Consider the following 15,603-nt stretch of genomic DNA (forward strand, 5'->3'; position numbering starts at 1 on the left):
TTTTAGGATGTTATTATTTTGTTTTCATTTACTGGTTTAATTCAATAAAGTATATATGCATTTGTATTTTCTATACCATTGGTGCCATTTTTTGGCATCTTTAAAACAAGTGGTTCGTACTTTGCAGGCCTGTATTGGCAGTGTATGATCTTTAACAATCAAATGAAATTATCTTTTATATTATTGCACATGCATTGCTGTTTGGTTTTTGTAACTAACATGGATACAATGATGGTGTAGCAATCACTGCAGCAACTCTGATAAATATCTAACCTTTGGCTGGGTTGACTGACACACCAGATCTGTACAGATTCTCCTCCGTCTGCCACACGCGATTCCGCAGCACAGTTTTTCCACAGAACAGAGCCACTAGGGCTACGAATGCAACCACAAATCCCTTCTGTGCCACCGTATTTCGCTGCAGCTTTTTATAAAGAACATAGCCACCGTGGGCAACTAACAGACAAAATCCCATACTTGGAATGTACAACACTCGCTCCGCTATCACAAAACCAACGTAGAAAAATAAATTTGTGGCAGGAATGAATGGAAACACCATGAGTGCCAGAGCCATAACACAAATGTCTTGAGATCGGTAGATTCTGACAACAGTCGCTTGCTCGTCTTCGCTGTCCGTCGAGCTGTTGGAAGGACGTCGATTTGACGATAAAAGTTTCGTTTTCATGAAAGTAATATTTTTATTATGAGTGTGATGGTTATTATTTTGACTACCGGAATGTGTATGATGGGTAAACCCATTGCCATTCATATGTGGCTGGAACGTTCTCACTTTCGTATGGCTATTACTATTATGAAGATCACAAATTAACAAATATGATTTATAAAATAACACAGAATAAAACACTAATGAAAACACATTACGTATATCTGACACTGACTCGACCAATGGAATAGCGTCCATCGACCAATCAAAACTAAGCACTCGCGGACACAGTAAAATCCACAAATTAAGAGAAGGCAACAGCAAATAAGTCAGTGCCCGAGTCAACAGACTATCCGAGTCGGAAGCTGGGTTATCGGACGGGGCAAACTCTGGGGGTTTGTTCCCCATGAACACAAGGCGGAATGTGATAAGAGATACACCGACTAGCACCAACAAGACGATCCCTTCCAGAATGTCTTTTCTCTTCATCTGAAACAGCCAATCAAAACAACACAAAATAAGAATGATGTCACCATTCAAAATAACAGCATATGTTTGTTAATTCCTTAGATTTCGATAGTATCAGAGATTGCCAGTTACAAAGTCTTTGAAACAGTCTGATGTGAAAATAAACAAATTTTTATGTGAAAATGCACAAATTTCAGTGACGTTGCAGTAACAGAATATAGTGCGATCGATATGTTTCTAGTAATTTAATGCCATTGAAAATATAAATGTTTGTTAACAATCTGATAAAATATATATATAGATGTCCTCTGAAATATGACTTCAGTCGAGTGTAGAAATACAAAGACTATGAAATATCGTAAATCCTTTCCAAAACAATTCTACACTAAAGAATTGAAGGCCTAACGCCTTTAATATTTAGAATATTTACACAAGAATACATCTATCAATGTTTTTGCAGCCCTGAGTGCTGAATTAGAGTACTGTGTATGCCATCAAGGGAGATAACTCATATATATCACATACATTATAAATATGTGTAAAATATTTTATCCTTATCCTGACACAACTTACAGAAATAATGTGAGATAAAAATAAAGTTGATATGAATTATTTTACAATGTAATCCATATTGCATAGTCATGTACTGTTTGTGTTATTTTCATAAAATGTATAATATTTTCTGCTCAATGAAATGAGTTATATCTCCATCCCCACAAAGAATCATTGGATCATTACTGTGGTTTAGCAGAAAATTTCTGTGTAGATCACGATAATTTTAAAGTCAATTTAGTACAACTTTATTGAAATTGAATAAAGCCAATTTTTACTTTGTTAAGCTTTCAGGAACGACACACTGAGCTGTTGCTTTTAAATTTGTCGAACATTAAGATAAAATTGGCAATCAAAATTGACTTTGAGCACTGATAAAAACTGTGTCATCAGACAAGTGCACTTTTCAATTTAAAAGTACAATACAATAACACCTCAGGCCTAAAGGATATCAAAGTAGGAGGAAATTGTTACACTTCAAAAGTCACTCAACCGTGATTATTTCATAAAACAAAAGATAATTACATAATGACATTTCTGACTGTGAACTGTTACAGTCAGAGTGTAGACGAATTGCACTCGCTGACCTCACAATCGCCTGATACACATTGTGTTTGGAGAATGCAGACATTTTACAACAATCAATTTTGTTACTAAACCTATACACATGTATACACAGGCAAAAGTACTGCCTGTCGTAGGGAGATTGATCACGATCATCACACCTTCTATCATACATAAACCTTGCTTAAACAACAGATTCCTGAATAAATTTCAAATGTAAAAAAGTACCAAGATATTATATAATTTCTTTTAACCAATACAAAATTATTCTTAATGTAAGCAGTATTAGAATTTAATTTTTTGATGTATTCTGTGTCAATATTTCTCTGTGTATATATTCAATAATAAGACAGAGTATTGCAGCATTTATCACCATATACATATAAACTTTGGTATAAAAAGTTTAACAAAGGGCTATAACTCTGTAAAGAATGGGTCACAAGACTCAGTCTTGGAAAGTATGTAACACTCAACAATTTCCCATTAGGTATTTACAAAATGTAACATTGCAGGTACCAGTAAGTACACAGTGACCAAATGGCCATAACTATGTATATACAAATATACACAGTAACCAAAGGGCCATAACTCATTATTTACTTATGTACAAAGTGACCAAAAGGCTATAACTCTGTAATACAAATGTACAAAGAGACCAAAGGGCTATAACTCTGTAATACAAATGTACAAAGTGACCAAATGGCCATAATTTTGTATATACAAATGTACACAGAAACCAAAGGGCCATAACTCTATATACAATGTACACAGCTACAAAAGGGCCATAACTCTGTATAAACAAACATACACAGTGACCAAAGGGTCATAACTCTGTACATACACATGTGCACTGACCAAAGGACCATAACTCTGTATATATTGTTAAGCATTGGGGTACGAGACCTGTGTACTAGATTTTAATATGCAACACTCAATCAAATCTACATTGAAGGTGAAAATGGTAAGAGAGAACAAGCAGACAAGGTGAATCAGTCTGACAGAGCACAGACCTATTGTCCCCAACACAAGGAACTAGTTATCATTTTACTGTAGAGATAAAATGTATCTTACTTTGGTGTCACGTATCTTATATTTAATTAATATCCCGCTGCTAGAGATGTCCGGTATATGACATTTTAATTAACGTTGATAAACCTATATCACTCATAACATATACATCTCAGGTAAGAGGGTTACGGTTCTCCGCCCATAGGATATATAGCTCTTCATCTGTATTTGTTGTGACTGATAGCTGTTTATCTCCGAGACTGTTATCGGCTATCCTCAGTAACTGATCACAGTAGCCACATCATTGATTATAACACTGTCGCCCTATATACTGTTTATTCATATCGGTGCAAGGCCTTGACGGACTTTTTCACAAGTGAATATATCAAATTAAAAGATATCACAACTGTTTATTGCAGCAATATCTAACTTATCGCCAATTTATTCTGCATCATTTATACAGATTGACAGAAAACAAGAAGAAATGACAAGCTTTTAGGTGAACATGATCACATTGCGCTGAATTTTCATATCTTACAAACATAAACACCAAAGTTAATAATTTCATATGACATAGTGTCAAGTACTAAATTATGGTCTGTTTTGTTGTATCATAATTAAAACCAATCATACTTCAATATTTCTATTTTTTTGTCATTTCTGTAATAATAACAGTGTATTTGAACTCATACATGTATTGATTGCACTATATTGCATCTACATGAACGGAAGCACCAGTATTAATGACAATTTACATATATATACGGATATGTATTCATTGACGCCTTCAAAACTTGAATCCTGACTTCTGAAATGTTACTAAGACCTATATTAGTCTACACTTAAAGCCATTTGTTCAAAACTGGTTACCGTGACTACAGTTGATATTAATAATAGTCAAATCATGGGTGTGCCCCCTTTGCACATTTGAATATAACACTCAAATGTAACGCATTATATGAAATATCAAACTCTGTAATGACAAAAGTTGAAGATTTTCAAAGCTAAGTACCCATGAAATTGTGTATCCTGAACAACGACCTGCGAGTAAGGCAGGTCGAGTAAATTGAAGCTTCAAAAGATTTATTTACAGTGAAATTCTAAATGATACAGAAACATATTACCTGGTGGCTGTACAATTACTGTATCTTAGATCAACCTGACAAGATATATATATATATATATACACGTCATCAAGTTGTCGGGGTTACCCTTGGTAATTACATTTCTGCATTTTCACGACTAAATCACATTCATTTTTTAAAATTGTAAAAAGTTTGTTTTGTTTAACAGTCCTATTAACAGCAAGGGTCATTTAAGGACATGCCAGGTTTTGGAGGTGGAGGAAACCCGGAGTACCTGGAGAAAAACCACCAGCCTATGGTCAGTACCAGGCAAGTGCCCCAGGTAGGTTTCGAACTCGCAACCTAGAGGTGGAGGGCCAGTGATAAAGTGTCGGGACACTTTAACCACTCGGCCACAGCGGCCCCTATTGTAAATGGAGGAAAGACGAAGACATTCAAACTATTTAAGGGTTGATGTTGTTAACAGAAGGAAGGAGTGTGCCTGAAACAATGTAAGACACACTACACACAAACAACCAGTATATAGAATTTCCTTTGCTACAATGATCGACCTTCAGTTTTAACTTTTTTGAATCTATATATAGCGATGCATCTACATCCCCAATGTGCCCTTGTTCTGTTAGCTTAGCTGTATGGTAAGGGAAAACAATCGACAAATTTTTGTTTCAATCTCAAATATTATTTTACAATTCAGTTCTATGATAAAAACTTTCAGCATCAGAATTTTAAACAATCATTAAAAAACAACAATTGGAAAATCATACTTACATTTTTGAATGATTAAGAATTTAACATTTTTCAATTTCAACCTGATAAACGAAGACCTGGTGTTGTAACTCAAGGGGTCAAAAAACTTTAACTTAATTTTCAGACCGAACTCAATTATTTACATTTGAATTTGCTTCTGTTTCAATTTGATTAATGCTGCAATACTAGGCCGTCTATTTCAACTTACAGTTTCTATAAAACAGTGCATAATGAAATTCCGAGCCACACCTTACACCATCGTGTGAAGCCCATGGTAGTTTCTCGTTATGTGTCCCTTATATAAATTAGGTGACGGTCCAATCAAATGTCGGTTACTAACGGTAATCTTACACATGCAGATTTCTGTTTGGATATATCTGTTTTGCAATAAGGTTCTGCTCTAAATTTAAAACATCTTTACATTCAAAAATCCTCCTCCTACACATAAGTTCATTACTTGTACGAAGGACCTTTCAATTTCAACAAATTTTATTGACATAGAGAAAGTCAATAGGATTAGACATCAGGAATATCCCAGTCTTCTCCTTAGGGTGACAACAGGTGGTATGAAATACAGACATTTACATTGTGGTTATAATCATCATTTCAATCTATTTTAAACCAACATATGTATAACTTGTAAGTCCATTTTTTACTTCTCTGTTCACACTGATTACACTATTGACGATAACAGGTCCAGCTAATATCAATACACACATCTATTGTTGTAGGCGTACTGATTTCAAACCAGTTGAGCTCAAGTCAGTAAAAATGAAAATCATCTTTTCTTACATTACGTAATAAATCTCTCCCAAGTCGCAAAGATTCTCTTCAATAGGATTAGGAATCGATGATACTAATATGAGCACAATGCCATGTATCATGTCAGATTGTGATCCATTAAACGAGAATTTGCTCAATGTGTTCTTCTCAAAGGACAGGGTTATCTAGACCCAGGGTAGGGGGTTCAAATTCTGGAATAATATGCAATATCACTTTTGCGAAAAGTTGTGTACCTAATCCCAGACCCTAGAGTGCATGAAGAATAGATTTTGGGATCAGAGGCAAAAAACTGCATTATAAATAGCAACACTGACAACAAAACAATACCAGTGTTTTATTTTCTCTTAAATAAGTGCGAATTATATTCCATTCTCACCACTCAAAAGCGATTTGTTTTAGTGATGTCAGGATTAGTTTAAAATAAGAAATTTCTGCGATTTATATCACTACATGAGGTCAAGAGAGAGTTAAACCTGTCATTAATGATTTACACAAGCCAGCATGGCCATTGTTGTAATGTCAACTGGTTTCAGGACCAACTGATCAATATCCAACTGTATAAATATCAAAGTTCAAACGAATCGAGATAGACCTGCTCGACTCTTGTAATAAGTGTGGATGGCACCTGTGGAACTAATGAATACACTTCGATCATTACACAATAAAATCTTTATAGTCAATGGACTTATCAACATTGTACACACAATTGGGACACTTCCAGAATGATGATGCATTAGCAGTAATTAGCAATCTGAGAATTTATCATGCATACCGAGTATCAGAATTACTGAAATAATATACCGTATATCCCCTATAACTTGCCCCCTACAACTACTTATTGATGTATGAGAGAGACTTTCTTTCAGTAAAAATGATATTTTATTGGGTATACCAGGTATACTTTAAAAATTTATGAATTTGTCCATTTTTTCGTAGTTATAACACTTAATGTAAAAGAAAAATAACGAAGTTTCATAATAAATGTTAATTAAGTTATGCAACCACCTCTAAAAATCTACAAACAGCTAGTCGGCACTCATTTGTAATTTGATATTTACAATGTATTTTACAGTAATTGACTTGCACAAAGCAACATTCCCATATTTTGGTAACTGACTCACAGAAAATAATTATATAACATTCCCATATTTTGGTAATTGAATCATGGAAAATAACATTTCCAAGTTTCAGTAATTGACTCACACAAATAGCAACCATTGGTATCCATACCAATTTGAACTGATCCACAGAAAGACTGATCTATAATATATCAAGGAGTTCACTCAAACATTCTTAACATTGATTTGTTTGTTTATTAAATTTTTTTTTTTTCGTTGTTTGGTAACTGCTCAACAGCAACAAGCTTGGGACAAATATCACTATATATGAAATCAGGCATCTATCAGAAGAACTGGATAATCTTGGAAGACCATTATGCTGCTGAATAATTTAAGCTTACAGATAAATTGGTGATCTGAGTTTAAGGCCCAATTTAAACTGAAAATTAAAGACATACTCCTTAAAGTATAGATCCAAAACATATCTCCTTCAAATAAAAAAATTATCAACACATAACAAGAAATATCTTTAAAAAAGATAAATGGCATAGTTTTAATGCTGGTGGTTATAATGTAAACTTATTAATAAATGCGTTTCAGAACGGATAACAAAATTATATAAGTTTAAAATTATTTTTGGTGATTATAAGACTGCATTTGAATCAGGAAAATAATTTTATTAATGTGTCATTTGAAAAGATACATCCACTTATTCAGCTTGCATTCAATCTTAACTTTGATTCGTCTTTAACTGCATATCTGTATTTTGCATTGACCGCTACATTGACCAATCACATACTTCATCTTGACCAGTAATGCCACCTGTCGCGTCATATCCGGGCCAAAAGAAAATTATACGGCTATGCCGAAAAAAATATTATGGAAAAAAATTTATGTTGACTGGATCTATACATTAAATCAGCTGGACTATCTGAAATTTACCAGATGAATTTGAATGCATGAAGATTGATAGGGGACACTTAAGGAAAGCTATAACATTGGAGAGTAAACCCCATACTCCATACCACTGTAGTAATTAGGTTATCAATCAAAGTCGATTCTCACTCAGATTACTCACAGCCTCCATAAAGTAATACAAACACATGTATGTACACATAACCCAGTATCGTTACTTCACCCGCTAACCATTTTTACAACGTATCTGTCTAAGATACAAGAAAATAACATCAACTTCTTGCTATTTACATAAATCATTTATATCTGAGTATTGGGGCTCATTTAAAACAGATGAAAATTCAAGGTTAACGGCTACGATTCCCCGCTCTATCAGTTACAGACTCCTGTAGAATCTCTGTTCAGCCAGGGGAGACAACTGGTATGGTGATCTCAGCTGGCTGACGTCTTTAGAATTAAACTGTTCATCCATGTAAAGCCAGACTGAATCAAAATAATCTTTCAATATCATGTGCTACGAATTCATAATGCTTTAAATGGCTTAGTGGCGTCTACAAAAACAGGAAATGTTTTCACCGGCAAATTAAACTGAATAGAAATACTGAATTCAAATTCATGCTTAGAATATTCTTTTCCACTGCAGCTCTGAAGATATGGATTTAGCCATATAAATCCCATTACTTAACTTACAAAGCATTCCTCATCCCCCGATTATTTCGGGTTACGAAGAATAAATCCCATTGCTATACTTCATCGGATTATGTAAGTTAAAAGTACGGCACGAGTGCAAGGCAACATAAAGCAAACACTTAGAGGATTCGGGAAATAACTACTTCTCCCAGAAGACTGGACAGAACATATCTAACACATTTTCAGTAGTTAAATACCAGTGTTGCTGTGAGAATTTATGTTGTAATCCTGTCAATTTAATCCTACAAACAGAAAAAGTTAGAGAAAGGTTTAGAATCAATCGATATATACTTGTAAGGTTTAACCAGCACTAATGAAAGTCTGTTTTTTTATTGAACGCTGTTTCTCACTGAAATTGCATTTTGTTTTCTCGGAAGACCCGTCCACTGAAAGTGTATTTTATTTCTAATTATTGTATCACTAGAGTAGTAGATCTCCAGATGCTTGGCGACACAGACTTCTAAATTTCATATAAAATATCTTGGGGAAAAAAAGACTTGTCACAAAACACACGTCATGACAGAACTCCATAACATGAGATTAATGGACCACTTTAACACAAGATATATGTGCACAAACTTGCCCTGAGAGGCCAACTCTTGTCAGAGGCTTAACTAATTCCCCCAATATTTTAATTGTTGGAAGGGACCACCTGCCTAGAGAGGCCATATTGGCTTTAAAAAGAAAACATCGTGCTCTATGATGTGGTGGTGGTGGTTGGTGTTTCCGACACAGTGCTTGGCACAGTGTTAACACATGTACAGTTTGCATTTCATCTACATGATTCCTCAGTGAAATGTGAAATGAATTGGGTATCACCTCCTCAATGAAATGTCAAATGGTATAGGTATAATATTTACCTCCCCAATCAAATGTGAAATGGTATGAGTATCACCTCCCAGATCAAATGTGAAACGGTATGGGTATCACCTCCCCAGTAAAATGTGAAACGGTATGGGTATCACCTCCCTAATCAAATGTGAAACGGTATGGGTATCACCTCCCCAGTGAAATGTGAAACGGTATAGGTATCACCCCCCAATCAAAAGTGAAACGATATGGGTATCACCTCCACAGTGAAATGTGAAACGGTATGGGTATCACCTCCCCAGTGAAATGTGAAACGGTATGGGTATCACCTCCCCAGTGAAATGTGAAATGTTATATAAGTCACCTTCCCAATCTGACATAGTTTTTCTCTTGGTACTTAGTTTCCTCTCAAAGTTATACACCCCCTATAGCTTTCTTTTTAGAACACTTAAATCTGGGCCAACAAAGAATGACTAATATAAGTTAATTTTACTCGTTTTTTTGTTACTGGCATAGTAAAAGCTACCGTCAGTAATCGAATACTTGCCATTGTTTTAATGGAGACCACCTGTCCTTTCTCATAGTCTTAAGGTATGAAGTTCATGTTATAACAATAGATTATGTACAGGGCGGCCCTAACTTCACATTCATGACAAAATTCACACTTTGATGTGATGCTCACTTGAGAAATTTATGGCGATACTTGCAAAGTTGGAGGGTTGTGATAGTGTTTGCATGTCCTTATCACTGGAGAGAAGGTTTTCCCTTCCAGGTAGGTCTGTGTACGGAATAACAATAAAATCATAGCAGCAGTGTTTCACACTGTCAGCTTTAAAGAATTCATGGTAAGTCCATTAGCATAAAAGATATCTAATTCTTAACAATCTTTATCACTTTCCAACCTAGAAATGAATTTCCATATGATGCCCAAGACCAAATCCAATAATCAGATCCTGCCATGAACCCAGTCTGTGTTTCTGAACAGACAGTACATACGCCTGGTATTTCAGCAGACCCATTACCTCATAATTACATAGTCTAAATATCAAGTTGGAAGCAGAGGCAACTGGACCATTGAGAATTACTCCACATTTTATTTAAAAATTACCAATAAAAATAATCCAATACAGGTGTTTTAGAGTTTGGCTACAACACCATATATCAATGTGCTTGTGTTGAGCAGTAAAGGGCCAGTCAGTCAAGATAAGGGGTGAATGGAGGGAAGCTTGTACAGTCCCATATAACAGGAATTTATCAGCCCATAAGTGGCCGTATAAACATCACACTATCTAAATTGAACCTTATTTACCGCTTACCATGTGTGATGAAGGATATCACACATGCCTGGCACAATATACTACTTAATCACCAGGCTGATCACAACTACATTTATAACTAACTTTCCCAAGGCAGGCTGAGAACCATTACCCAGTATCAACTCTCAAAATTTAACCCCCTCCCTCTCTGCATGCAGATTTGACAGTCTTAATGCTTAATTTTGTCAAAGCCCTCTCCTTTGAAACACAAAATTGAACAATCTGTATTTTTTGTACTATTTCCTTTACTGCCATTTTCCTTTCTAATGCCCTTCTTTGGATTCTACCTCCATATTTATATAAATTGGCCTTTGGGTTGGGGATCTGCCAATTAAAATTAGAGGCAGCTGGTATGTTTGCAGTGGTGTGTCTGTTTATTTACATCCTATCATAACAGCTAGGGTCACATGAGGACAAGTGTCAATGGCTCACAGGAGGACAGGAGAAAGAAGGCAGGTCAGTGGTTCTGTCTCTTGACCTATACAAACCAAGTTTGTATATTTACAGGTAGTCCGACCTCTGTTTCACATTAGGCTGATCAGAACAGGTAGCCGGTTGTCAGTATCATGTCACTTGGTGCTGTTATTTTTAGCCCACTAAGGGTGACATTTCAGTCTGATAGCACTATAATAGCCTCCATCAGTGGCTGCATCTTTAAATATTACGAGGACCTAAAACATTTATTTTAATTCTGGAGTTATCTCCCTTGATATAAAACAATTTTCTGACTTTCATTTCTAACTGAAAAAGGCTGTCACGCTGTACTTTTATTATTCTAGCGAAATTGGTAAATTTTTATATACAATCTGGCATTCTAAAGCATCTGAACTTCAAACCATGTTTTTTTTTTTTTTTTTTTCAGTCTTATTTTTGGTCCAACACTCAAAGATACTAAAATTGTATCACTTGATGGGTTTTATCTGAAATATACATCAGTTGATGATGCATTTACTGATAAGCATATTAAATCATAACCGAAATGTATTTACCAGATGTCAAAATTTGAAAAGTAGAAAAAAAAATATAAAAAATAACATTAATCATTTATTTTTTGACGGGGCATCTAATTTTCCTTGAAGAGATTTTTTACTTTTCTTCTCATTTCATATTCCCTAATGGGCCGAGTGTACTTTTTGTAATAGTGGTACATACATATATGTATATGTATATCTTGCTGTGGCTGGTGATTTATATTCAATCAATTTAAACATAATATGCTAAAAAAAATTAACATTACACTTGTACTTCTACAAGTGTAACTTTTCAAACTTTGTTCTGAAGGGAATTTAAATTGTTAAGATTTGATTTGTGTTGAGGGGTGGAGTCTGGTTACGTATGTTCTGTTTATGATAATGTAACTGATGAATTTATTCATTTAAATGTGATTTATCTATTTTTTAGATTTGTACTTTTTATTTTGAAGAAAAAGTGGAGGCTCCTCCGAGTCTTATTATGATAGATGAGAACGATGACTTACCCATTTGAATGTAATGATATCCTGTACCGTCACTTTGTGATAAATAAATAAGTCATACGCCGCACAAACTGCAATCACCATCACGCCCTGTTCTTTAGTTAACATACTAGCTGTAGTTAACAAGGCCACAAGTCCAAACCACACACACTTTTCTCGACTGTTGCCCACTTCGCGCTGGTGGACGTACTTTATATAAGCTAAGACTGCGAGAAGGAAGAAAAGACAGGCTCCAACATCCGCCCGCCCTACCACCCCCGCAACGGCCTCAACATGGATCGGGTGGCACGCGAACAATAGTCCTGCAGCAAGTGTTGGCACCGTGTGGCGTAGGAATATCCGTGCCAAATGTGTAAACAATGCAGTCACCACAACATGAAGGAGGACATTTCCGAGGTGATAACCCCAAGGGTTCAGTTCGCCGAGGAAGTAGTTCAGACGGAAAGAAAGGACACATAGTGGCCGATATGACTTATGTGACCCACTGTGTGTTAGAGGTGTCCCCCAGAAGTCGTCGTAGATCACGTTGAGTATCGGCGTCTCCGGACGTAGGTCCTGGTTCTTCTGTATGGCACGACTACAAAATACAAAGAACAGGAATAAGTTATCAAATTTATTTATGAAAATGTAGGTGTTTTCTGAACCCATATTAAACAAAAGCACACTGGGTATTGCTTTAGCATTATATATGTCTTTAGAAATACATGTCCCTTACCTGGCCCTGCTAAAAATAGTAACAGTAACCTTGACCTTGAACCAAAAACCCTGAAAATCCATCTTGTCTGAGATTAATAGAATCTTTCACCCCCGTGGGGGTGAGACAGGGGAATCTCAACCCGAGGGGAAGATTCTTAAGTTGCCAAACATGCAGCTTGCCGAGTGTTTGGCAGCTTAATTATCTTGCCCCGTGGGTTGAGATTCCTCTGTCTCACTTCCATGAAGGTGAAGGATTATTTTTCTCTTACCCTGTTTACCCTCTTATGTACAAATGTATCTAATATTGACGTTACATCAATGCAAGGAAATGTTGACGTGACATGATTGAATTGTCGACGTGACGTCATTGTACTGTTGCACGATGTCATGATATTGTTGATGTGACGAAATACAATTGTTGAGAACGTGCAAAGAGCATGTGTAGCTTGTCTTTTCTCTAGGGTGAGATAAGAAAATCTCACCCCGGTAAAACTGCGGATATCCCTGTCCAGGGTCAGAGAAATTATGTTCCTTTATCATTGTGTGAAGTTTGATAATCCCTCATGGAATCAAAAGTTTGCATTGCATACAGAGATAATAACATATTTTGAAAGTTTCCTTTATATTCTGCTAAAAACTGATTTTGTTATGATCATGACCTGAAAATGCAGACCTTGACCCCTGACCCTGACAGATAATCAACAAGGTGATCTTCTATGAAGATGGTCTATGGCAAGTTTTTTCTCTGAATCATGCTCCTATGTTCTACATGGACAGAAAAACAGATGAAAGAACACGCAGATTTAATAGACATGCAGACAGACAGTCATGACGGTACATCTAATCCACAACTTATTGTAAGGTGACAATTTCTTTTTTTTCAAAGATTGTTTGGCTATCATTAAATTTTTTTCATATTTATGACTACAACAATGCAGGAGTGGGCTGAACACTCAAGGGGATCCCCATTTTTGTCAAATCAAAATGTTTTAAACGTGGAAATGAGAAGATCGTAAAATTTGTACAGGCATTAGATTCAACTTGATATTACCAACTGACAATAACGATTCTTCAGAGAAGACTTATTCGAATAAACCTTACACTGATGTCACTTTTCATTATATCTTAGTGTCACAATTGTCTTAAATAAAAGTTTATAGGCAAATACAAGATATTTCAGACCTACACATTTCGCTCGTAAAAACATTTATTACGTTTTAAGCCCAAAACAATAAAGATATACCCAAAAAGATTAAGTTTTTGGTGTCAGCGAAACTCTAAACCTGATACAGTATAAGACTCAGATTTGTATTGCTGTGTCACTGGTTTAGGTTTTATCGTACAAGAAAGGTCATGTTGAAACTCAAAGCAGGGGAGACAGCTGCAGATACAAAAAAAAACACTGATGCATCCACAATATGTCAAGTATAATTTTAAAATGATTTTAATTTATACAAGGCCTCTTCATCTATCAAGTAATTATGCAATACCAGAAGATGTAAAAATCTGTACTTATTTATTACATCTTTATCTTACTTATCATTCAGGTTATGATCTGTATAACCACTAACTTTTCCAAACAAGAGATCCGAGAGGGATCTTGGCGCCCACCATTGAATGATCTTCATAGGTTCCATGTCAGATTGGTCTTTTCTCTACTTTTCCCTTCATTTTACTAATCTGTGCAAATTGAGACATCCCTCCAGTACTTTTCAAACAAGGGAATCCTAGCTATATAAGAAATTTGAGATTTAACGATAATGGCTGTAGATTTAACGATAATGGCTGTTTGTTTGCCAGGTTGTTTTCAGGACAGACTGGTCCAAAAATGCAATACAATGGACCAAGAGGAACCTACTTATGAAATTTGAGAAAGATCCATTCAGTACTTTGAGAAATAGAGATAACAAACTTCAATTGTCAAAATCCAAGATGGCGGTCTGTCGGCCATATTGTTTTCCAATTGATCTCAAAATGCAATAAGCATAACGAGGCACCAAGGGGAACCACCATATGAAATTTGAGAAAGATCCATTCAGTACTTTCTCAGAAATAGCGATAACAAACTTCAATTGTCAAAATCCAAGATGGCTGCCTGTCGGCCATGTTGTTTTCTGATTGGTCTCAAAACGCAATATGCATAACTAGGCACCAAGGGAAACCTACATATGAAATTTGAGAAAGATCCATTCAGTACTTTCTCAGAAATAGTGATAAAAAAGTTAAATTGCCAAAATCCAAGATGGCTGCCTGTCAGCCATGTTGTTTTCCGATTGGTCTCAAAACACAATATGCATAACTAGGCACCAAGGGAAACCTACATATGAAATTTGAGAAAGATCCATTCAGTACATTCTCAGAAATAGCGATAACAAACTTCAATTGTCAAAATCCAAGATGGCTGCCTGTCGGCCATGTTGTTTTCAGATTGGTCTCAAAACGCAATATGCATAACTAGGCACCAAGGGAAACTTACTTATGAAATTTCAGAAAGATCCATTCAGTACTTTCTCAGAAATAGCGATAACAAACTTCAATTATCAAAATCCAAGATGGCTGCCTGTCGGCCATGTTGTTTTGTGATTGGTCTCAAAACGCAATATGCATAACTAGGCACCAAGGGAAACCTACATATGAAATTTCAGAAAGATCCATTCAGTACTTTCTCAGAAATAGTGATAACAAACTTCAATTGTCAAAATCCAAGATGGCTGCCTGTCGGCCATGTTGTTTTCCGATTGGTCTCAAAACGCAATATGCATAACTAGGCACC

The 15,603-nt window shown here is 35.7% G+C and overlaps 1 protein-coding gene across 1 annotated transcript in view; it reads right to left on the reverse strand.

Moving 5' to 3' along the window:
* Positions 1-15,603, reverse strand: part of LOC117326886 (protein O-mannosyl-transferase TMTC2-like) — a gene marked incomplete at its 3' end in the record, with an annotated part of 68,523 nt that overhangs the window by 14,137 nt on the left and 38,783 nt on the right. The window contains 2 exon segments of the mRNA XM_033883684.1: positions 274-1,153; positions 12,138-12,711. Coding sequence (XP_033739575.1) covers positions 274-1,153; positions 12,138-12,711 — 1,454 coding nt within the window.

Source organism: Pecten maximus, chromosome 5 (assembly GCF_902652985.1).
Source record: "Pecten maximus chromosome 5, xPecMax1.1, whole genome shotgun sequence".
Lineage (NCBI taxonomy): Eukaryota > Metazoa > Mollusca > Bivalvia > Pectinida > Pectinidae > Pecten > Pecten maximus.